Source organism: Phragmites australis, chromosome 1 (assembly GCF_958298935.1).
Source record: "Phragmites australis chromosome 1, lpPhrAust1.1, whole genome shotgun sequence".
Lineage (NCBI taxonomy): Eukaryota > Viridiplantae > Streptophyta > Magnoliopsida > Poales > Poaceae > Phragmites > Phragmites australis.
In genome coordinates, this window is record NC_084921.1 from 10,341,870 (window position 1) to 10,365,694 (window position 23,825).

The 23,825-nt window shown below is 43.8% G+C and overlaps 2 protein-coding genes and 1 pseudogene across 2 annotated transcripts; 1 reads left to right on the forward strand and 2 right to left on the reverse strand.

The window, feature by feature from the left end:
• Positions 1–4,522: 4,522 nt before the first annotated feature.
• LOC133909133 (putative pectinesterase/pectinesterase inhibitor 22) lies at positions 4,523–7,110 on the reverse strand (annotated as a pseudogene).
• Positions 7,111–8,358: 1,248 nt separating this feature from the next.
• LOC133909139 (syntaxin-22-like) lies at positions 8,359–12,348 on the reverse strand. The gene is made up of 7 exons (XM_062351442.1): positions 11,891–12,348; positions 11,220–11,313; positions 10,338–10,477; positions 9,340–9,414; positions 8,926–9,083; positions 8,712–8,812; positions 8,359–8,628 (listed from the first exon to the last, which is right to left on the reverse strand). Exons 1-7 carry the CDS (start codon positions 12,097–12,099, stop codon positions 8,563–8,565), a joined length of 843 nt encoding a protein of 280 aa, XP_062207426.1. The 5' UTR covers positions 12,100–12,348; the 3' UTR covers positions 8,359–8,562.
• A 9,523-nt stretch (positions 12,349–21,871) lies between these two features.
• Positions 21,872–23,358, forward strand: LOC133930986 (uncharacterized; the record flags this gene model as incomplete). The annotated part of the gene is made up of 1 exon (XM_062377787.1): positions 21,872–23,358. A coding segment is annotated over one exon (1,329 nt), but the record flags the coding sequence as incomplete, so codon positions are not given.
• Positions 23,359–23,825: the final 467 nt, after the last annotated feature.

The window sequence follows — 23,825 nt, forward strand, 5'->3', positions numbered from 1 at the left end:
TACAGCACTGAGACTGAGTACCATCGACTCACAATAAAGTAGTTCCAGTAAAGGCATCCACATCATGGAAAGAAATTTAGCATACATATCAAATATAATGTACCAACTATTACAATATAACTGTATCATGACACATTCTATCCATGTTCCATTTACCGGACCATGACAACCAAAATTATCCAACTGGATGAATGATGATACAACAACAAAATCAGTTACATAGTTGTGGTTTAGTTCCCCTCGACGCCCACTGCCGCCGCTGCTGCTGGTCCTTTGCCTGTCCAGTATTTGTAAGCTGTGTATACAGAGGATACGACTAGGACGCCGAGGACCATGTAGGTGAAGATCGTAGCCACACCGACTTGGCTAGGGCCCTTCTTCTGTTTGCTTTGTGCCAGCAACGCCTTTGGCTTGATCTTTGCCATGGTGCACTTCTGATAGCACCACGAAAAAGAGTAGAATCAATGTAAACAAGTTGTAGATGGTACTGTGAGGAAAAAGACTAGTATGATTTATGCTGAACCACAACCACCCAAAGAAGCCTTTTAGTTTTCCCCCTTCAAAAACTGAACTAACAACTTATCTACAGGCATCAGGTTGTCAAAACAAACATGGTATTAAGGTGATATTGTTTCTTTCAAGCTAACAATGCCTAATTCATAGTGTAACACATATCAGTAGATCATGGTACTCTAGAAATCCGAAATGAGTTTGTAGCAGAGGCACACCCAAGCCAATGTTTTGTCAGAACACAAAATAATGATAGACAAGCGGAAATGACGGGTTGCTCACATGCAAGCTGTAGGACTTACGGTTGAAAAAACTTGATTAACAGGGGAACAAAAGATAGTCTAATGGGATTACATGATCAATGAAACCAACAGCAAAGAACCAGGCAACTCCATGACACAAATGAAGTTTCAGGTAATGTTACCTGTACTACATGGAATAGGGACCAACCTAATACAGATCAAGAGGACACGAATCAAATAAGTCCATGAACATGTATCCAATTATTCAGCTTTGCTGCCTTACTTTTTGTACTCCTTTATCAATTTACTGGCTTGATAGGCAGCGGCAATCAGCTAACATTTAAGACATTCCTCTCCTCCATCCTCCTCCAATAATCTCTCTCGCTTTCTTTGGCAAGGCATGTTCATATTTTGTTTTAGTGGGAGTTGATAATCTCAATAACTATACTGAGATACTGATAAAGTAGAAAAGGGCTAATAGAAATCTAAATGATTATGAGAAGAAAATTCAATCAGCACATAAATTTTGTATAATAGAAACAAGTTCAGCCACGAGTATTTACCATTTTTTTTCTTGTATGAGAATGCTATCTACAATGAGCACAACAAAGCACCGATTTTCTGAACAATGTCTTGAACTTGAGTAAATATTCACTGGCCGTGTCAAATTACTTTCAAAGCCGATATTGGTCATACAAAAATTGAAGAACAGACTTCCATTCGACATATGCATCACCCGCTTAGTTACTACCGAAGGTAATTTCCGTCGCTAAAAGGAACAATAATTCGCTTACCCAGGGGCAGGCAGACTTAACGAAAGGCATGGAGATCCCGGTGCACCCCCAATTTTTTTTTGGGGGGGGGGGGGGGGGGGGGTGGATGCTATCCGGTGATCCAGCACGCAGCAAACAAATCGTAACAAAGCGGACGGATTGGAGTATCCACCCCAGAAAGAAATATTTGGATTCGATTGCTCTCCAAGCAACAAAGGGAAACCCAGGACATGAACGGATCCAGTGCATGCGAATTTCGCACAACTTGCCGATGCAAACTAACTAGCACGGATCGATCCTTGCAAGTACGTACATGACTACAACTCTACAAGCGACCCCCCACTAAGCGTTGCCGCAAACTGGCCGGATCCAGGGGGGTTCACCTGAACCAAAACCCCAAAAATTCTGGTATAGCACTCCAGCACGAAGCAGACGAATCAGCGACAAACCAGACGGGTCGGGGCAAGAAATAATCGGAATTGAGGGCTCATTGCGAAGAAAAGATCCCGCTGACCAAGAACGAACAATCCATCCGTTCAGTGCTAGGGCTTCCTTACCAGGAAAAGGAGAGAGCAACCAAGTGCGGACGGACGAGAGCCCCTGGGAGACGAGGACGAGGGCGGCTACGCCTACGGGTGAATTGAGTGAATAGTCTCGGTGTGTGGATCTGGATCGAGGCGCGTTGGAAGTTCCGGGAGGAAAGGCCGAAACGGTGGTGCTCGAGGGCAATTTGGGCGGGGGCAGCGAATTGAGGTGGGGTGGTGGGAGGCTGGGAGCTGGAAAGAGGAATCAGGCCCGCCTCATGCGCTCGTGTGATCGCTGCACGCCCACTGACATGTGGGCCCTGGCCCCAAGGTCAGCGAGGATCCTCGTCCCGTGTGATCAGGGGTGCTTTGAGCTGTTCGCAGTTGGCCGTGACGCGGTGCTGCTACATTCTCAGCACATTTGCTTGCTGGATCACCAGACTACTGATCTGATGGTGTTTTTTTTTATAAGCACATTTGCTTGCAATATCTGATAGTGTTTGGTTACACGTCAGGTGTGAGAAATTACAAGGCAATACACCAGATCAGGTAGGTTACATCTTAGATAGTGTTTGCTTCGTTTTTTTAACATAATTCAATTACGGAGGGTAAACCATACCCTTACAAGTGTTTAGTTTGCTTGGTCCGTTATCAATTAGCAGGGGAATTGGATATCAACGTAATCACGGACGGATCTCCAAATCGACTAGTATTTTATTATATTACCATTTACATCCTCCTCGCTCTAAAAGGCGGATAGCACCACCTCACACTCGTCCCTCCGCCTTGCCCATGGGCACGCCCTCCCCACCGTCTTGCTGTGTCGATTCATCGGCTTGGGAAGCTTGAGCTCTATCACCGCCGAGGATCTCCACAACGATCTTGCACCCGTTGGCATCAGTGACCACACCTAATTTTCTCGTCTTTTGCAGGTTTGCTCAGATCTGCGATGCTAGGGTTCGAGCCAACTTGTGTCGCAGACTCCAGTGGAATCCATGTCAAGGTGGGCATTGGATTGGCGGGGTGCTGACCGGACCGTGTGCAGCAATGCAGGGCTGCATTCATAAGTTTTTCTCATACTGGATGCTGCTTTCTCTTCTTTCTTCCTTTGATGGCAACAAGGTACTTTGCGATCTGTTTTTGCATCAATTTGTTTTGATGCAACCTAGTTGTTTTTCGTTTTTTTCATGTGAATTTCTGATCTGTTCTTCGATCACCCGTTTCTTTTGCAAATTTTCTGAGACTTTTGGGCATTTAATCACGAATTAGCATGTCTACAATCTGTCTATCTTTGTGCAGATTGCGAAATACTCCTCTAATTTGAACAAACGTTGTAAGGGATTGTCGCACCGTTACATTCACAAACCAAACAAATCTAGTTTTCACTCTTTCCTTCTCATTTCTAGTGTATTATGATACCATTATCATTTACAATTACAGTGTGCTAACCAAACACTATCTTAGTACATTCTTACTGAGCCAAGACGAGTGACAATTGCACAACAAATATCACCCTAATTACACGCCAAATAATAATCAATTTAATGAGATCGATAATTGTGCACCCACCCTTCGTAAGCATTGTTTTTTAACTTCCTTCGTAAGCATTATGGCCTAATTAACTTGTGAACTTTTCATCCTTACTAGTTATATGTCCGTACGTTGTAACAGAAAAAAAAATCACGAGATAAAATAGTTGGTAGGTCAAACACATGGATTGTAATAAAACAAGAGTCAATTTGACAATACAAAGTTAATTGATATATAAGTTCCAACAATATAGAAAAGTAATCCAGATCGCACACGCAGACTGAACTTCACACTATATCAGTAAGGTCGATATTACTACACCGCTTCCCATTATGTCAGCTAGGACATGCAAAAAAATTCCTTCCATGTTGTTCTTATGGTTTCTAGCTTCTGCTTTTGATGGTGCAGATAGACACTGAACCAGTTTCTCTCACCTATTCACTGGACTCGATAATGAAGTTTTAGCGGTTGATGGGGTTCATCGCGGTCGTAGGTCCAGCGTTGAGTGGCCAGGCCTGAAACTTGGTGTATGTGGCTTGCCACCACTCCTTATCGGAAATAGTCTTAGGAATGGTACCTACTTGAAGAGAATGAAGCGGTTTAGATCTAACTTAAAAGAAATTAGGCACGAGCTTTCTACATAAATATATGTAAGATAATACTCACCGCCAAATGCCTTCTTGTCAAAGACAAAAGTGTCATATAGATATACAATGGCAAAGGACCCAACCAGTGAGCACACAATGTAGCCAGTGGTCATTATTTTGTGCACAACATGAATTGAAGGATCAATCGTCAAACCTGGTGAATAACGAATGCTACAACAATTGTTTGCGTCAAGTACAAGAACTGGAGAATACAACAGACCTGAAAATAGCCCCCCCCCCCCCCACAAACTATGTAAATAATTGTCTGACTAAAATATACAGCACTTAATCCTCGGGTGTGTCTTTAGCAGAGAAGTGTGGCTCCACCTTCTTCATTCCGTTAATCTACAACGCTTCACTCCGCAGGCGGAGATGGAGCTGGCCGATTGGTGGTTACCGACTCGCAAACGAGTGCCAAAGGTCTCCAGGCAAGGTTTCGACGCCCTATTCCTCCTTGGTACTTGGTGCATTTGGAAGGAGAGGAATCGACGAGCTTTCAACCGCGCATGTCTGCTGCCCAGAGAGCTTTGTAATCTGGTTCGAGACGAAGGTCGTTGCTGGATTCAGGCTGGAAACAGGCCTCTAGCTCAGCTGCTCGGGCTCTAGTGTCGTGTTTTCCTTTGGTCAGTGCGTCACTGGCCGTGTTGTCGGTTTTAGTTTGTTACCGTGTTGTCGGACGACGCTAGCATCGGCCGCCCTTTGTTTCCTTTAGTGTAATCTGTACTTCTGCTTTCCTCTTAATGAAACAACGCGCCAAGGCGCGTTCTCGAAAAAAAAAGATGCTTTCAAATGTACAACGATATAGACACCAAGAGATAGATAAACAAACGAAGTCCCGCAAACACAGAATTGGTCAACACTAAGGATAATGAAAGGCCTTTTTTGTCCATCACGTGCATGTGTGTGCTATACCAACAAATGATTGAAGCTACTTAGCGCACCAAATTAAGTGCTACATCCAACATTTGTCCTCATCAAAACAAGTGACGTTATGAACTCGTCAGGCTTACGGTGATAGAAACATATCCACAGTACGGTTTTAAACTATGGTTACCATAAAATGATAAAACTTAATAGCAGTGGATTGTTTGGATAGAAGTATTGGGGTTGGACGGGTCATGGGTGGTCCCATACTCTGGTTAGGTGAACGCAAAATAAATTGAAATCAACACAACACTACGTGATCAAACATCTCCAAAGGAAAACTTGAATCGAACAAATGCAACCGTAATCTGCTTCTTGGCTTCAAACAAACCGCGACAAACAACATTCTACCCCCAAATGAAACATTTAAATTAGAGCGCTTGCCACAAAAGAAAAGGCTCCACAGAGCATAATGAACAGCTAGGTCTGGATGGACCTTCACTCCACGTCGCTCCAGCGAGGATGACAAAGAAGACGAGGGCACCTACGAGAGAGGTGCAGTTGAGGTAGAAGGATACTTGGATCTGGATGAATTTGGTGGAGGTGACGTGGACGGGTGCGCAAGCGATGGACACGGATGGGCCGAAGGAGCGCGCGGGCGAGCAGGGCGCCCACGAAGTCTGCAAGGATGAGGAGGCCCGGGGGAGGAAGGAGCCAGAGGGCGACGATCCGGAGGAAGAGGGAGAGTGCAAGGATGACCGCGGGCGGATGAGCGCCGGAAACGAGTGGTAGTTCTTGGAGGAGGAGGAGGCGACGGTGAAGTGGAGGAGGAGGAGCGTGGCGGTGAAGAGGAACGCGAGGAGCGGGGGTAGAGCGAGAAGGTGAGGAAGGGATGGGAGCGCATGCAGCGTGAGGAGGCGGAGGAGCGCGTCAGCTTACGGGGACGAGGAGGTGGAGGAGGAGAGGCCACGAGCTTTTGATGGGTGGGAAGGGGCGTGGAGGGGAAACGGAAGGAGGGATGCGCGGAGAGGCGCAGCGGCATGTCCAGGCGGAGGTGGGGCGCGTGGCGGCCAACCATTGGAGGTGGATTGGGGCCGTACGGGGGAGGGGAGGTGGGGGTCTGGGGGATGGTAGGCTCGAAGGCGAGGCGTGAACTGCAGCGAAAACAAGTTATGTGGAGCGATGCAGGAGAGAAAGTGAGATTGAAACCAGGGGACTCGAGCAGAGCGGAACAGAAACGTACAGAGGACACACCTGTCAACGCCGATCATAGTATGTATAGAAGGTAGAACATCCTATCTATTTTAAAACGACTACTATGTATTTTTAAGCAGTAGAGATTTCTTTTAAAAAACTGGCCGTCATTTCCTGAACAGATCGGCCGTGAAGGTGACGCCAGTGCCCGGCAGCCACGCGAGCCCGTCGATGAACCGCCTGACGGTGAAGCTGCTAGCGACGGCGGCGTCCATGATCACGGAACCCGGGCCACCTCACCCGTCCGGCGACGCCAGCCCGGCCTGTAGTTTCTGTACTCCCCGTAGAAGAGCGTGGCCAGGCCTGCGCGATCCCGTGCGGCCCACTCCAGCCACCCGCTCGCCTGCACGCCGGCGCCCAGGTACGACTCCATCACCACCACCCGCGAGAAGGGCTTCCACGGCCGACCCAGGTAGGTCGGGTACTAGGCCTCGACCACGCAGCCGTGGAAGGAGAAGCCCGTGTTCTGGTTGGGGTCCTTGCGTCCCTGCTCGGTGACGCTGCCCACCTGGCCGGGCGCCAGGGGCAGTGTGGCGACGAGGCTGAGCTGGATGACAGCGATGCCGTTGCCGAAGACGAAGTCGACGGTGCCGGCGACGCGGCAGTCGCGGTAGAACTGGCGGAGCGAGTGCGCGTACAGCGTGTCCTGGTGGCCCTCCAGGGCGACGCGGAAGAAGGCGGAGCAGTCCGAGTCCACGCGCAGCGCCACCGCCTGGTGAGCCACCGGCCCCGCCGTGTTTCGCCCTTGTGTTGTGATGGCTCGGGTAAAAAAATATTTACGACCATAAGTGGCGGGACATTATTAAGATAAGCCACTTATGTTCAGTCACAGATAACGGATCATTTTTACGATCATAACCTTCGTTATCAATGAAGACTTATGAGTAACGTGTTTGGTAACAGATACAAGATCTATCACTAATAATGATTACCACCTGTCACTCATAATTTTTTTCACCTAATATCTTCAGATGACATGATACGGGCTTAAAGACAATACGGACTCTATTATTGGACATGCTCTTGGTAAGTCTAAACTGAGTCATGGCTCATGAACACGGAACGCCATTGATTGTACTACGTGATGCGCGTGTGAAAGTTGAAACGAGCCGACTCTCTCTCTCTCCCCACACACACAATAAAGTCGAAACTATCCTGAGCCAAGTGCTTAAGAAGCATAATCGTACATTGTACTCACCGTTCATTCACGTATCATCCGAGATGATGCTGGCGTGCGCCCGGTGATTTGCTCGATCGAAGTCGCCGGAGAAGGTGAGCAATGGTAACACCGTCCATAAAGGATTTTATGGAAAGCCTGAACGCAATCGACGATGCAGTAGCCGCAGTGGCATGTCTGTTGAATTTCTTTCCTGAAGGAGCCGAAGTCCTGAACTGAGTAACGGGGACGGAGAACGCGCTGATAGGCTAGTGATAGGAACGGTTGATTATTTTCTATCCATGAGCGTTCGAGCCCCACGTTCGTGTCTAACTAGGGTTTATCCCAGTAAACTGATTTTTTTATAGCCTTGAGTGCCTGTAGGTTATAATAGAATGATGATAGTAAATCTCTTCAATAGACATGTATATATAAGTTATAGATTATTTAAATGTGCACTATAACTTATACCAATATTAAGGCTTAAAAAAAAGAGTAACGGGGACGAACGATGAACAGTTGATAGCATGCGTCCTGCAGTCTGTGGGCCGGTTTACTGCCGTACTGGCTTGATGAGGTTAAAAGACTGTTAAATAAAAAGCCGGTTTACTCCGCTACAAGTTAATGGCGTACAATGCAGTCTTTGCCATCAAAAAGCAGGAAAGAATATTCGACACTACTGGCATATACTCCGAACCCAACAGAGCGAAGAAAATAAAGCACATATACAGCAAGCCGTTTCTCAAAGAAATGAGAAACGTGATCCCACATGTAATTCAGACTACTTGTTCTACAGAACGCACTCGTTGATATATCACATAAAAACAAAGCGGGCATGTGAGACAATAACCACAACGGTGACACGGAAGGAAGTAAATTACTTGTATAAACCATGCATTCCAGACACATCACCACATACACCAACATACCACAACCAGAAAGCCAACCCCCTCCAGGCTGAAACCAGGATACATTCCTGACTGCACAGCAAAAATAACTTATGAAGGAATTCTTCACGCTAAGCTCGACCAGGTTTTGGAGCCTCAGGTGCCTCCCAAGGTTCTATGCTGCAAGGACTATTATCACTATGAGCAGGACAACCCCGAAAATAACCAGCAACAGGCATATCTGCAGCAAAAAATGGGTCACCAATTCAGAACAATGAAGATGGAGGATATTAACAAAGTGTGTCAAAGGGGTGCTGAAAGTACCAGCGAAGAGTTCGACTTCTGAGTTTTAGCAGCTTTCGAAAGCTGGCCTTTTGCTTGTGTAGTCGCCGCAACAGAATTTTCTATGTGGGAGTCAATGTCATCTGCAGCACAAGAGGAGAAATACAATTAGATGACACTGGGGAAATAGGCAGTCCTGTCCTCAAAACAAATCGAAATGCAGTTATATCATCTGTCAACCCAAAAGGCCGCATACCAATTATTGCTCCTTGATCGTGGACTAGCACAGCAAGATCTTTGAAGATTTCGTTTACTTCAGTAATTTGGTGCTGAATCTCTTGTATTCCCTGATCTCTCTCCTCGATGATGGCCTCATTGAACACAATCTCATTATCCAAGAAGACCAACTCTTGCCTATGGTAAATCAAAAGGTATGAAATTAGCACATTACTCAGGATATTCAGAAAAAGGCTCAAATTCTTAACATGCAAATACAGGGTATATGTGTTGCCCAAGCAACCGCATAAAGTCGAGTAGGTATGTGCCTCCAAGTTACGCCATGAATACAGAGCCAACATATCTACACAAAATAAGTTGTTCCACAGAACTCAACAGAATCTGTACAGAATAAGTAGTTCCATAAAATAACAAACAGATATTATCAACTTACCTTCTAGATTCTAGAAGCTGCGTGCGCTGCTCAGACAACTTATCAGCACCATTATTCACCTCACTTGAGCTATAGCTGCAAAGGATGGCCACTCCTAGATTAGCCATATGGTGGCAATATGCTAAAAACAACTTTAATAAAATTATTATTAATAGAAATCAATGAAAGAATATGAGAAGAAAAGAAGCAATGGTTGAAACTTATCAGAAAGTCACACTTTACTGTTCTCTTGAAGAACCAACTAAAGTAAACTACAGTAGAGTTATTTAATCAAGACTACCACACTTTGCCACTTCTTGCACTAATAGTGTGGAAAGCTAGAAAATGAGCCTATGACAGCAGGGGCAGGGACTTTAACTTTGTTGTGGCAAAATATGGTAATGAACAAAACAAACATTGCTCCATGGAACAATAAAAAAGGGCAACGAATGCACCAATAGAATATATCAGGCAAAACGATCAAGTATGAATGGTCATCTCAGAACATAATGCAATTCTGATATTTAGATCTACGGTAGGGTTGGACTAGCTTTTTATTGTTGAGTAACTATTCACTGCAATTTATAATGCCCCAGACATACATCTGGAGGTATGCCAGGATGGAAGAGAACCGAATAATCATTGAACAGAACGTGTTAGGACATTTCACAGTAGGTTGGAAACAAATCAGGAGGTCCTGAAACGACTTCAAGCACGATTAACTACTATTAACTCAATTTCTGGGATGTTTGTGATGGTAATGGACTGATGGGCATTTTATTGTAATTAGCAATTGTCTGATCAAAATCTATCATTTCACTAATTGAATTCTATTAACCTAGGAGAGACATATATTCATAAATGCTACATACAGAAGAATTCACAGATATTCGAGGATTAGAGCACTACCATGAGTTGGTAAATCAAACTAACTTTTGAAAGCAGAAAATTCCTTGTAGAAATGTAAAATAAAATAATATCATACAGCAACAATGCAACAAAGCTGGGCAGCAAATTACCTCTGTGGCAGACCCACTTGAGAAACAAAAGGTGCATATGCAGCTTCTCTCTCTACTGCTAGCCGTTGAGCTTTCTGGAATTCTTTTAGGACTGCTTGGAAATCCTTAGCTAGCTTTGCATCAGCAATCTTCTTGGTAGCCTGCGGTTTAATACATGGTTATGAACCCAATTTGTAAAAAGACAAATTCCTGGCACATATGGGAAAAGCAAATTGTCCCAAATAATAGAGGGATGAACATGGGCAACTAAATGACTAGTAGTAAATACAAAAGCTCATATGAGAAATATAGGTAACACATTTAAATGCACAAATCCAAGACTCGCTTACATTTTTTGTCACAATGCATGCCACCATGCCAGAATATGATCATTGAAGCATGCTGTAATAATGAAAGAAAACTTTTACTGCTCTCTAATTAAGGAGCCCACTTTAACCCCTATTGCTACAGGAAAAACTAAGACTTGTACAAAATAAAATACGCAAAATTAGATTTGATCTTTCCAATCAGAGTACATGAAATGTACAGGTTCAGTTTCAGTAACTATAAGCATTACTCCTTTCTTCTGTACTTGCAAAGAAGAAAATAAATGTCTGTTGCAGGTTCTTGTTCAAAATAAAACACCTATGCATCGCAAAATGACAAAACTTACATGAAAATGAAATATTAGTTAAATTTATTCCTGAACTAGAGGTAACATCCAAACTACATTATGTGACCATAAAAGTAAGGATGCAAACAGAGCATGATCCCCATTTCCATTATATCCTGGTGATTGTGGAGAAGAGAGTAACAAAATGCTTCGAACCATGCAGGAGAACAGAACAGTTCCAATTAAAAAGAACAAACAAGATGCATGTAAAGACAGAGATAGAGACGTACGCTGACTTCAACACGATGATCCGCCTCACTAGCTTGTTTAAGCTTGTCTGATGTATCCTTCACTAGTTGTGTTATGTGTTGCCGTGTCTTATGTCTGCAAGCAACAGCAACTGATAGTTAGACGACCCATCAAACAATTTGAACTGGTAAGCAAACTAGTTTAGTCCTACAGTCGGCAAATAAAGCTCAATGAAGAACAGGTTTGATAAAAGTTTTAATTCATTTCCAAAAATATAACACAGCATGACCATGAAGTGACACCAAATCCCATCAATTTCAGAAGAAAGGATGGCATTCAGATAGCTAAATCTATTCAGGTAGGTCATATAGCTTGATTTGCCCAATCTAACCTACGGGAGAAGGCTATCAACCAAACATGAATCAGGCATGAAATGTGTAGAGTCGTCAAATTGAATACGTAAGCAGTATACAAAAAAATGGGGCAAATTAAGCCCTAAGCAACCCACAGCAACAAGTCGATGCATCCACCAGAGAGACGAAACCTAAATCGAGATCACAGCTGAGCCCGCAGAACTCTCCCCTAATTCCGCACACGTATCAAAATCAGAGCGGACCGACTCCACAAAACACCCTCTCCCTATTCGATCGAGTGGAGGACCCAACCAAGACACATTAGATAGACTGGGGATGGGGTAGGAAGGTGCGCGCACATCCTGTCACGGAGGTCGGGGGTGTCCTTGGGCGTGCCGAGCGTGTTGACGAGGCGCTGGAACGTGGCGACCGCCGTGTTGATCTGGAACACGCCCGACGCCACGGCCTGCGACGCGCCTGCGCCTGCTCCTGCGCCGCCGGCCCCGGCCCGGCCGTTCCTCCGCGGCGCCCCCCGGACGTGGCCGGCCTCCAGGTCCTGGAAGCTCATCCTCTTCCCTCCCCCCTTCGGATCGGCGTCTCGAATCGAGACTCCGAGGAGGAATTCGACGGGGAATCGAATCGAGGCTCCGAGGTGGGAATCGGGGATGAATCGGGGCGTCGCTTCCCTCTTGTGTTTTGCGTTGGCGTCGGATTGGGGATTGCGGCTACTAATTATGCTGTTGGTGTTGGTCCCAGGTCGGGGTCGGGGCGCTGCTGGCTCGCGTTTGGCCGGTTTTGGTGGCGCGCGTTTGGAATTGCCCCCGCGTGGGTCACGCGCGACGCCGGCGCGGGGAGGCTGCTAGACTAGGACCGGGCCGCGTCTTGATTAAAAAAAAAGTTGCGGTGTTAGGGGGGTAATCCGCTGGGAATTGGATTTATTTAGGGGCTAACCTGCTGTTCCTAATCTTTCTTTACGTGGGGGCGGCTAGGGAGAAGGACGGGGGAACTCGCCAATTTCAACTGTGAACGGCACGGCGCATAAATGTATAAAATGGCGTGTCGCTTTCTGAGCCTTTTTTATACCCCCAGTGAATTGAATGTACGTGTACAGAGACGTTTAGAGAAGGCAGTTTTAGCCAAATTGGATTACTCCCCTGTCGTAAATACATATTATTTAAAAAATATTTGATCAAACTTTTGAAATTTTAATTAACAATATCTTTCAAAATATTCAGTTTGTAAATATTAAAATTATATGTGCAGATTTACCTTCACAAATACTATCATAATATTATAAATTTAAAATATATTTTAATAAAAAATACTGATCAAAACTATATATTAAAAATGGTATTGATGAAGCCTCTTCGTTCCCTTACAACGTGCCACCCGCAGTTGGACACTTTCCAACCTGTATTCTCCGTCGTGGTATGACATGACATCGGCCTGGGGTGATGATGGGCACGACTGGGCTAAGTACCGAAGCTTTTCTTTTCTTCGTCTTCGTCCCCTTTTTTTCCCCTTTCCAGAACATTGGAGATCCTTCTTCCATAGTTCCATGTCTGCCTGTGTGCTTTGCTAGCAACCAGCAGTACTAATGTACACGAATATAGGGTGGAGGGGAACGCGAAACCCACACGCCGCCGTGATCGTATCCCTCGCCGGGACGATCAACCTCTCGGCTTGGGCCAGCTCATTCAGTTAGATCTTAGATGATGCCCATGCTTGTGCAATTGTGCATGCAATAATGTACTATGGTTTTTCAGATCCCTTGTTTTCTGCCATATATCCAGTTTTCCGACAAGCCTTACGGTCGTAATTCATTTGATTATATCGATATTTCGGGTTAATTCGGATTGTTTGACTCGATCCACAGCTGATCCACCAACTCTGACCGGCACGTACCGTCAGAAGTACAGTCTTGCTCCCTCGATACTCCGGCATGCCTCGTAGGAGGAATTGCAGAGCCAAGTGCCGAGTAGGTAAGGAGGCAACAAGTCCGCACTCGATCTCGTACATGAATCCACCCTCGTTGACGCAGTCGGATTCCACATTTCAGCCTGTCCTAGACAATCTGGAAAAAGATGTAGACCTCTCTATCTCTTACCTTGCACGGACCGATCAGGCTCAGCTCTAACGCCATCGATCTGATCCAAGTGACTGCATGACGAAGGAGGTTTTATGTATTGCTTCTTCATCAGCTCCTTCAGAGACTGCTGTCACTCATAACGGCGGTTCCTGTTCTTGTGCTGTACTTACTTTTGTTTGGCCGTGTTATATTCCGTCGTCGTACAGAGCTGGACAGAATTGTTGCTTTAGCGTTTTGATCGGCTTTCAGGTTCTGATTCGGGCTATGTTTCTCCGTTGGTAGTGATGCCACGGTTAAAAAACCGACAGTAACCACTTAAAAATCGCGATAACGGATCTTCTCGATCCGGTTCGGTTTCAGAAACCGAACGGTAACTAAATTTGAATTAAAAAATTCGAAAAAAAAATCAAAAAAAATCAAAAAATTCTTAAAAAAAACTAGACACAATTCTAAGACTTTCTGTGAAAACAATTTTCAAAAATAATATCGTTTGCATCATATTCTATAGGGAGGAAGTTTAAAAAAAATGAAGAAAAAAAATTGAAGCGTGCGGCTCAGTTATTAACTCATGTTAAGGAAAAGTTTAACATGCAAACACATATTTTTCTTGTGTAAAACGTATTTTAAGAGAATCTTTAAAATTGATTTCACTTTATTTAGAGTTTTATTAATTTCTCTATGATTTTTACAAAGTTCACAAGCATAAAGTGAATATGTTAAGAAACAGCACTGTAATTAACTTTTTCATGTCTACTATTATTTTTCCTACGTAAATCATAGTATAAATAAGCTAATGAAAGTGGTTTCACTAATTTTTGAGGTGTGATGGGTCAGTTATGAATTAATCTAGTAGCAACACATTTACACAATCATGCATGTTATAATAACTAATTCATGAGTTCATGTATTTTTAAAAGATATAGGATCATGTAAGAAGACTAAAAAAATTAGTTTCATGATTTTTGGATTAGCAAAGAGTAAACTATGCATTTAACTTGGTTTAACAAATACAATTTCTCATAGAAAATTTTGAACTTTTTTATGAGTATAAATACTTTTATCATGTTACAAGAAAACCAACAAAATTTGTTTCACTTGATTTGAAGCTAAGATGAATTAGTTATTGATTTTACAAGATTGAGATAATTTTGGGTTTTTTCTTAACTTCACTGAAAATCGAGAAAACCGCTCGATAAATCGAGAAAATCGAGCGGTTGCTGAGAAAACCGAGCGGTTACCAACAATGCAGAAAATTTAAAAAAACCACTCGATAAATCGCAAAAACCGCTCGGTCCAAACCGACCGATTACCGAACGGCTAAAATCGCGATTTTTTTTCTTCCAAATATCAAATTTTACCAAATGAATTTTGTCCAATTTTTTTTAAATTTTTGACTGATTACCATGGTAACTACGAATTTTCGGTTACCGCTGGAGCTCGGTAACCGAGCTTCGGTCGGTAAGATGAACCTTGGTGATGGCTAACTGTGGGCTCCCGTACGTCCCGCTTTGTTTTATGACAGATGATAACGTTCCCGTCTCATATGTCATATGCCAGCAGCTTCTAAGTTTGTAATTGTTACGAATAGATATTTTTAGATATTATTATATAATTAATTATTAAGAGCTATATTTATGGGAAAGATATGTCATCCTAATAAATATATTTTTTCATCATATAAATTCAACATATATAAATATATAAACACTCTATGAATCAATACGAGAATTCATTCTCTATTATTTACTTTCTATCTCTACAATTTTATCTACTTGCAATACGTTATCAGTCACTTTCGCTCTTTGTCGTTGATCGGCCACACCACAATGAGTAAGCACACAGAGGTATAAAGGCCTCTCCCAGAAGAGTTATATGGATTTTTCCATTCGAGTAACAATCGCCAAGACAAGGACGAACAGAGGGCCACGAGATGAATCAATTCCGTAGACACACGACAACAGTCGCATGCTTCTCCGGCGACTGCATGAAGGCGGTGCCCATCAATGCTCAAACGAGACGACAATATTCGTTTTGGATAATCGCACGAAAGTGGCAACAATGTGGCCTCAGGTCGTCATCAAGTAAGCCTAATGCCACAATCATGGCATACATATTTACCACACATATAGAGGAAGAACAAGTACACATGAAAGTGAACATGGAGCATTCTAACCTTCATCCTCTGATTCATGTCTATGATGACGATGGATCCAATTTGATCGGACCAGTGCGCCTCTTGTGTGTGGCTCTTCACGCCATTCGCTATCCGCATCTTCACCCACCAGTACTTTTCCATATGTCGTCTCCAACCGATGCACCGCACAAGGACGTTGTCTTTCATTGATGTCGAACTAGGCGGAGGCAATCCTCTTATATCCTCCAGTGATGCCGACGACATGGTAGGTGGCGGTCCGCGCCCGATCCGCGGCGCCTCGGGCCACCTGCATGTGAGACAACCACGTCAGATGTAAGGGCCTGCACACACGGTGACCTAGCCCGACTCGACCAGCACTGGTAGCATCGGTCGGACCTCAAGGTCGGCGGCGGCTAGATCCAGTGGCCTTCCCTTGGGTGGCCACTCACCATCCGATGGCGTCTATCCATCTGGTGATTCCCGCTCTCCTCCCATCTGGCAGTGCTGGGCTTACCTTCTAGGTAGAGGTAGCCCGAGGACTGGGGAGACCTCCGTCGCGTCTCCTTTGGCACATCTGCCATTCGACGGGCCATCTGTTGCACCGTCCTCATGGCGGCGGTGCCCCTTCGGGCGCACTGCTCTAGGCCAACAGCGGCAACCACACCACCCTTTTTGTCGGCGCTCGACGGTCGACCCTCCGAAGGTGCTCAATGGCCGGATCCAGCACTGGGCACAAGCCACATGGTGGCCCTCCGGTCCTGACAAATCTGCCTATATCTCTTCGGGTCGTGGCCCTCCGGCGGCTCTCCGATGACGAACCCCAACCTAGCACGGTGACACGCCCGCTTTAGCTCCGCACTGCCCATGGGTCACGACACAACCTCAATCCTTCAACCAGCACCTTGCCCCATCCCGCGGCTGCCACCAGGTGACAATGACGCCTTGACCCGGTGGCAGCGACTACATAGGGTGTGGGTGGGTAGGTTATCGACAACCCTAACCATCCCTATCATTTTTATATGGGGTGGATCATCCCACCTACCATGCCGAATGGGCATAAAGGCCCGATGGGCCTCAGCCCAGGTTGCCTTGGCCCATTTAGCAAACAACCAAAGCCTTATGGCATTTTGCAGAAACCCTCATAAATTTTTAAAAATTATAAGATGGCTCAACTATCAGTACTGCTTATTAAACACTTTTTGTATTTAGGCCACTAGAATTTATTGTAATTACATTTAGTATTATTTGCTGTTATAATTTAACATTTCAGACCCTATTTTTCTAGAATATTATGTATTGTTCAATGTGTTTGCTTCAAGCAATCCTTATAACATGCAATTAAGTTTACGTCTGCTTTAATTTTGTAATTGAGATTCATTTTCTTGCAAGATTATACATTAATTTACCTTAATTAGGCCTAAAGTACTTTTATGCCCAATAGTACTTAATTCAAGTAAAATTAAAATGCAAAATCAAATTAAATTATTACCTCCATTTAATATTTGTAAAATACAAGGTAATAGAATAATGTCATCTTTTTTTTTCCTTTTGGGGTTTTTAAAGAAGGTATCAAAGACATATATATTGTTCTCTAAATTCGCTTATGAGTTTTTCTTTTTAAAGGTTTTCTCATATGAATTTATAAAGAGATAATAATCAATATATGATGTATCCTTTTCTTCTTATTTTTTTATTGGGTTTTAAAGAAGTTTTAACAGCACATCACTATTATTCCTCCTATTTTTTAAAGAGATTTTTTGGAGATTTTAATATGATTCATAGATCATAATTATTATTTTCCAAACTTACCAATGAGTTTTTCCTATCTAAGTTTCTCATATGAGCTTATAATAAGACAATATCCAATATATATATCATATTATTTTCTTCTCATATTTTTACATTAGGTTTTAAAGTAGTTTTAATGGATATCAACATATTATTTTCTCATCATATTTTCGTACAAGATTTTAGATGAGTTTTTAATAAGAAGTTTACAACTGAAATAATTGATCAAGAGAAAATATTACGAATAGACACATATTAGGTCTTATCATATGATCAACTACTAAAAATTATATCTATTAAAAAAATATATCTTTTCAATACATATATCCTTTTATCATATCTATTCAGTATGTATAAATATATAAACACTATAAATCAATACGTATGTCTACAATTTTATCTACTTGGAATAGTGACAACGAGTACACCCAGCGGCGACACCGGGCCAGAGTTGATCTGCCGGCCGGGAAGCCTCGGCAAGGTGGCAAAGTTGATGTGCCGGCCGGTCGCCCCGCCAACCATTGAACACCTCCCGCAGCCAAAAAAAAAAAAAAAAAGATCACGACCGTTTCGGTTCTGCCACCCAGCCGATTTTCGTAAGATTTCCCCAAAGCAAGCTAGTAGCCGGTGCACCGCGCGGGCGGGCCGTGGAGTAATGTACGCAGCCACGCGTGGATGCCGCCAGGTGCAGAAAGAGGCCGGCCCAGAAAGAAGCGAGGGGAACGACGAAAAGCTGAGGAGGGATCGCGACCGAGGCCCATGAGAAAGAGCGTATTTCAGCTTTAGCTCCGAGCTCTGTTCTTCCTCGCAACGTTACAGGAGCCGAGAGGCAACGACACACATGTTGACTGGAATTTTTTGGCTCATCTTCTTGATTACATCTCAATGCGGTCGCCTTGAGCTCCTCCCAGTGACTCTACGTCAGCAACTAGATTTGCCACCGTTGGATTCGTACACAAAGATTCTGGGACCGTTCGATTTGGTGCTTCGGCGAAGGGCTTCATGAGAGTTCCAAGCATTTCTTCTCAGTCGGTAGACGAAATACCGATAAGAGACATGTCAACATCTTTCCTGCCCACTGCCCACTGGACTTGTCGGTCTATAACATGTCGATAGTACCCTGAGCTGTCAGCAACCTATATGCCAACACCTTTTAATTTTTAGCAATTTTTAAAAACTCTTTTTATTTTTCGGGAGAAAATAATTTCGAAATGTCAGTCTGTTCAGACACAGAGTGTCCAGACATATGCAGGACATCTTGATGTGGAATCATCGGACAAGAAGAGTTGAAGACGACAATTTTATTTGCGAACCAACAAACAAGATGGTATGTACGATACACTTTCACACAAACATAGTTATATACCGTCTCTGAACCTAACATGCCATAAGTAATATAAACAATCTGATTATAACCGCTACTCTATTGAGTGTGATGATGGGTAGTATAAAACTACCATATATAGGTGTTATGTATTCTCGGAGCATACATCCGTTTCTAGAAAAGGAATCGTTAGATGTATATAAACTGCCCAAATATATCAAAATATCTCGTAAACAGTGAAGTCCATCTCTAATGAACAGAATCCTACTCAAAAATAGTCCAGAGGCTACACGACAGCCCCCATATATATATACGGAGCTAGATAACTATGTGGAAGATAATTCCATCAAACAACCAACAAGCCAACATAAGCCTTAAGCACTCCACAAGCCCCTAAGCCTTCTATACTCACGATCTATATCGATATCTCGTCGAGACTACACACAAGAAGCCCTTGACTAGGTTTAGATCTCATCTAGGCTAGCTAAAACCCTCCTTTATAATCTGTCTTGAATATCAATACAATATCACATAACGTAGGGCTATTATTTTTCGGGAGGTCTGAACCAGTATAAATCCCTATTTTCTGACGTATGATTCGGCTAAAGGAAGTATCCACTACTTTATTCATGTATTCGTAAGATCGGCTGTTTACAAATGTCGACAGCTGATGACATCCATGGGGATTATGACCAACACCGAATCTTTGTCATGCAATTTGTCTCCGACTCCACCCAAGTCTTCACGAAGAACCGACTTCTCAGACGAGGGGTTCCACGACAACTTCACACCCTCGACCGAAAAGGAGTCATGGTCGATTAGGTGGATCTAGGTGACGATCTTACTTGCGACAATTCAAGTGACGAGGTAAATTGTTTTATAGATCAGTGTGCCAAAGACTATGACATTTAGCTCGAATCGCTCGATGACCAAGACAGTCGCACAAGCGACGTTCGCCGCAAGTCAGGATCTTCCTACGTGGCTTCCGACAACATAGATTGTCAAAGAACCTATTTGGAGGCATGATAGATTTGGACTCCTCTTCTACCGAAACCTACCCCTAAGAAGTCTTCGCCATTGGGGATGGAGGTGCTGGTCCATCCAATCATGATGATGATCCTGCGAATTCATGGGGTCTCGTCGATCTGGCTGCTAGGGAACAACAATCAACCCCCACCGATGACAACGACTTCGATCCAAAATCTCATTGGAAACCCAGATCTCACGTCTCATAATCATCAACAAGGAGCATTGCATTTCAGATCTGTAGCAACTCAGAGGCTCCTAATTCTACATGATGCCCTCCGACTCATCTTGATGGACGATCTCACCAAGGAAGCTCAGGCTCAGGCCGAGAACTCTCATCAAGTAGTGGCTGCAAATAGCTCTACCTAGGGAAAGTTCTGTGCTGATCCTTCTAGTGACGACTCAGATCCGGAAAGACGTAATCCCCAAAATAAAACAAGCCCGGACGATAATCGAGCTCATTGCTGCCGCAAGACCTTGCCGATAGGAACCATCCTATCACCGGTCTGCGCGAAGTCATTGAGGATTGAAGACGCTCAAAGACCCCTGAGGAACAATCGACCTGTCTTCGGCGACCAAACCAGAGGTCACCCTAGCGTCGTTCGAGTAGAAGCTGCGGCCGGTCTCCGACCTCGATAGGCAGAGCGTATGTGGCTACCGAGATCAATGAGGGCGACGGTGTTCTGGCTTCTTCTCCTTTTGTTGTTCTTGGTTGATTGAATGGTGGCATTACCGCAGCCGAGGGGTAACAGCACAAAATCAACACACGTTAAATGTTGATTGGAAATTTTGGCTCTTGTTTTTTTTCATTGAAGACCTTTTTATTTGACCATCTATTTTTAAGGTACAAATTGTAGTATTTCACGCGAGTCGTAATTTGCGTACGCGCTAGACCTACCCTCAAGAGTCAAGACACGCGTTCCTGAAAAGATCGAAAGAGTCACACAGGACACCACAGACGATAGGCACATCACAGTACCATTGACCATTGTGGCTCAAACGTGTGAGAGGTTGTGAATTATTCTGGGAAAAACGCAGACGAGGAACGCTGTTCCAATGGCAGCTACAATCACGCCGGGCTGAACACTTGCTCGGTCCTCTTCTTCGTTGAAGACTGGTCTTCGAGAGGGATCCGTCGAGACATTATGAGCCAAATCGAATAGTTGGAAAGTGGCACAGCTCCGTGGCCAGTCGAGTCACGCTTTTTCTAGAATACAAGTAAAAGTCCAAGTCAATACCCTTGACCTTGGGCTACAGCCCTTGTGTGGCTTCGAAACCCAATCTGATCTATACATACAGGAGTATCATGTTTATCAGTACCATCGCATCATAATAATCACTTCCTTCCAATGGAGACGGTGTTATTTGCTGTGGTTAGTGACCTCATCAGCCGGTTCATCTCCTTCATCATTGGTAAGTCCCAGACTCAGGTTGCAAAGTGTGAAACAGCTCTCGTGGCCGTCCACCGGCGCCCCGTAACATTTTGGCACTAGGACAGTCAAGTCAATTCTTTCATAGAATACAGCAGTTAAGTCAAGTCGATACCCTTAACTTGAGGTACAGGTTACAGCTCAGCTGGGTGAGCTCTTTTACGGTGGTCCATACTATCTATAGGTAGGAGGTAGTATAAATTTAATCTGACCGTCCATATGATTGGATATTTCTGTAATTACGACAGTAGTATTAATATTTACCCATCATACTATTGAAGGGCACTGCAATCTTTTTTTTATATCTAATTCCTAAATAATCGTTCAACTAAATAATCAACATTCAGGCCAATCTAAATATTAAACATATGAATTTACATGATATAAATAACATGCTATTTCTTTTTTTCCCAAAATACCCTTATACTACATATACTCCTCTCATATACTACTCATACTACCTCTAAATAACGGGTAGTATTCTAACTAATCTAGACCATCCGATCCAAAAAATAGATGGCTCAAATTTATCTGAGACCACCGTAAAATTTGTCTAACAATAAGATAGCAAGGCTGCAGCAGCTGCTCCTACGAGCCGGTACCGTCGTCGAGGAGGCCGAGGGGCGGCGAGTCACCAACCGTGGCATGCTCCTGCAGCTTAGGAAGCTCCGGGAGGCCATGTACCGGGGCTACTACATGCTGGACACCTCCGTAACACGGGCCTCTCGACCAAGGAGAGGGGTGGCGGTGAGCAAGTACAAACTTCAAAGCGATATGGACAATTTAGAAGCTACACTTGACGGTATGAAAGAGTTTCTCCTAATTTTGATGCACTTCCCTCCTATCGTTCGTCAACCATACAGTTCCTATCTGATCATGGAAAGGTGCATGTTTGGTCGACATGTGGAGAAGGAGCAGATCCTAAACTTTTTACTGCACCATCCTTGCTCATATTTGGATGTCCTTCCTGTTATTGGGCCCTGTTATGTTGGAAAAAGAACTCTAGTTGAGCATGTATGCAGAGAAGAAGTGGTGCAAATAAACTTCTCTCATATCTTACGTTTCAGCAGTGACGATCTCAACAATCTAGCTAATGATAGCGAGAGCTATACTCGTAGGAAGCTGCTAGGTCCTTCTGATGGAAGGTCCCTGATTGTCGTGGAGCTTGTTCACGACACGGATGTGGTGGCATGGGGTAAACTTTATCATTCTTTGCGCCATGGAGCGGACGGTAGCAAGGTCATACTCATCAGCAGAATGGATCGGGTGTCAAGTTTGGGGACAGTGCAAGCTCTTAGGTTGACGAGGTTACATCGAGAGGAGTATTGGTACTACTTTAGAGTCCTCGCCTTTGGGAGTGCAAACCCATATGATCATCATCCAGATCTTGCCTCAATAGCCAAGGAAATTGCAACGGAGATCGATGGTTCGTTTATGATTGCAAGCACGATTACCAATGTGCTACGAGCTAATATGACTACAAAATGTTGGCTTCGCGCGTTGGGGTCAATCAGGAGGTCAATACAGATGCACATTCTTGTCTTCGGAGAGGACCCAAGGGACACACAATCCAGGAAAAGGTATCTGTCCTATTTTCATAGCTTTAGCCATGACGGTCCTCCCATATTTTGCTATAACAGATACACGACAAGGTCTTTGATGCAAGGGGACATGGCAAGCATGATAAGGCCAGAAGACATGCTTAATGCAAGGGCTGTGAAATATGAAGAGAAGTTTGATGCCATATTTCAATCTCACATACCTCCCTATTACTACTACATAATTAATTGTGTCGTGGAGAAACCTAAAAGAGTTGATCTTGGAGACAAGTGCCTCAAGAGAAAAAGAAATAGTCAAATTCTAAGCATGACTTTATAGTTTGATAGGCACCTACAGTCTCGGGCATATTTGACCAACCATTGCATGTGGGTGGCGATATTTTAGTGTACAAGGCTATAACCATGCAAAAGAACCTTGTAATAAAGCTTATGGGTTTATTTTGATGATACGAAGAAGTGTAAAGAACCTTGGTAGAAGTGTTGACTTTCGTGCCCTTATGATTGTAATGATACGAACTACTCCCCTATATCTAAAACAGATGTTTATTTTATCGAAATTTACTACATCAAAATAGTTGTCCATAAAAAATATTACAATTTATTTCCATCGCCTATGATGCTAAAATGATTTGGATCATGTGAAGTGATTTGAAATACATATTTTTTTTTGCGGAAAATGTAATATATGTCATTGGGATAAATATGGCCCAACCCATTATAGATGACCATTCATATAATAATTAAATTAAATAATGGTTACAAATATTAATTAAGCATAAGCATATGTGGTTCGGATGGCGAGCATCGATGAAGCCGGCTGGTTGGTGGCAGTACACACGTTCGGCGAGATCTCCATGGAGGAGGCGTTCTTTATGTTGAGTTGATGTACTGGCCAATGATGAGAGGCGGCGAGGTTGAGGGCAATCTGTATAGTCACAGGCTTG

Coding starts and splice junctions, on each gene's coding strand:
- LOC133909139 (XM_062351442.1), bottom strand. CDS start 12,099: ATGAGCTTCCAGGACCTGGAGGCCGGCCACGTCCGGGGGGCGCCGCGG. Junction 9,415..10,337: donor CAAGTGGGTCTGCCACAGAG/GTAATTTGCTGC, acceptor CATCCTTTGCAG/CTATAGCTCAAGTGAGGTGA. Junction 8,813..8,925: donor CGATCAAGGAGCAATAATTG/GTATGCGGCCTT, acceptor CTTGTGCTGCAG/ATGACATTGACTCCCACATA.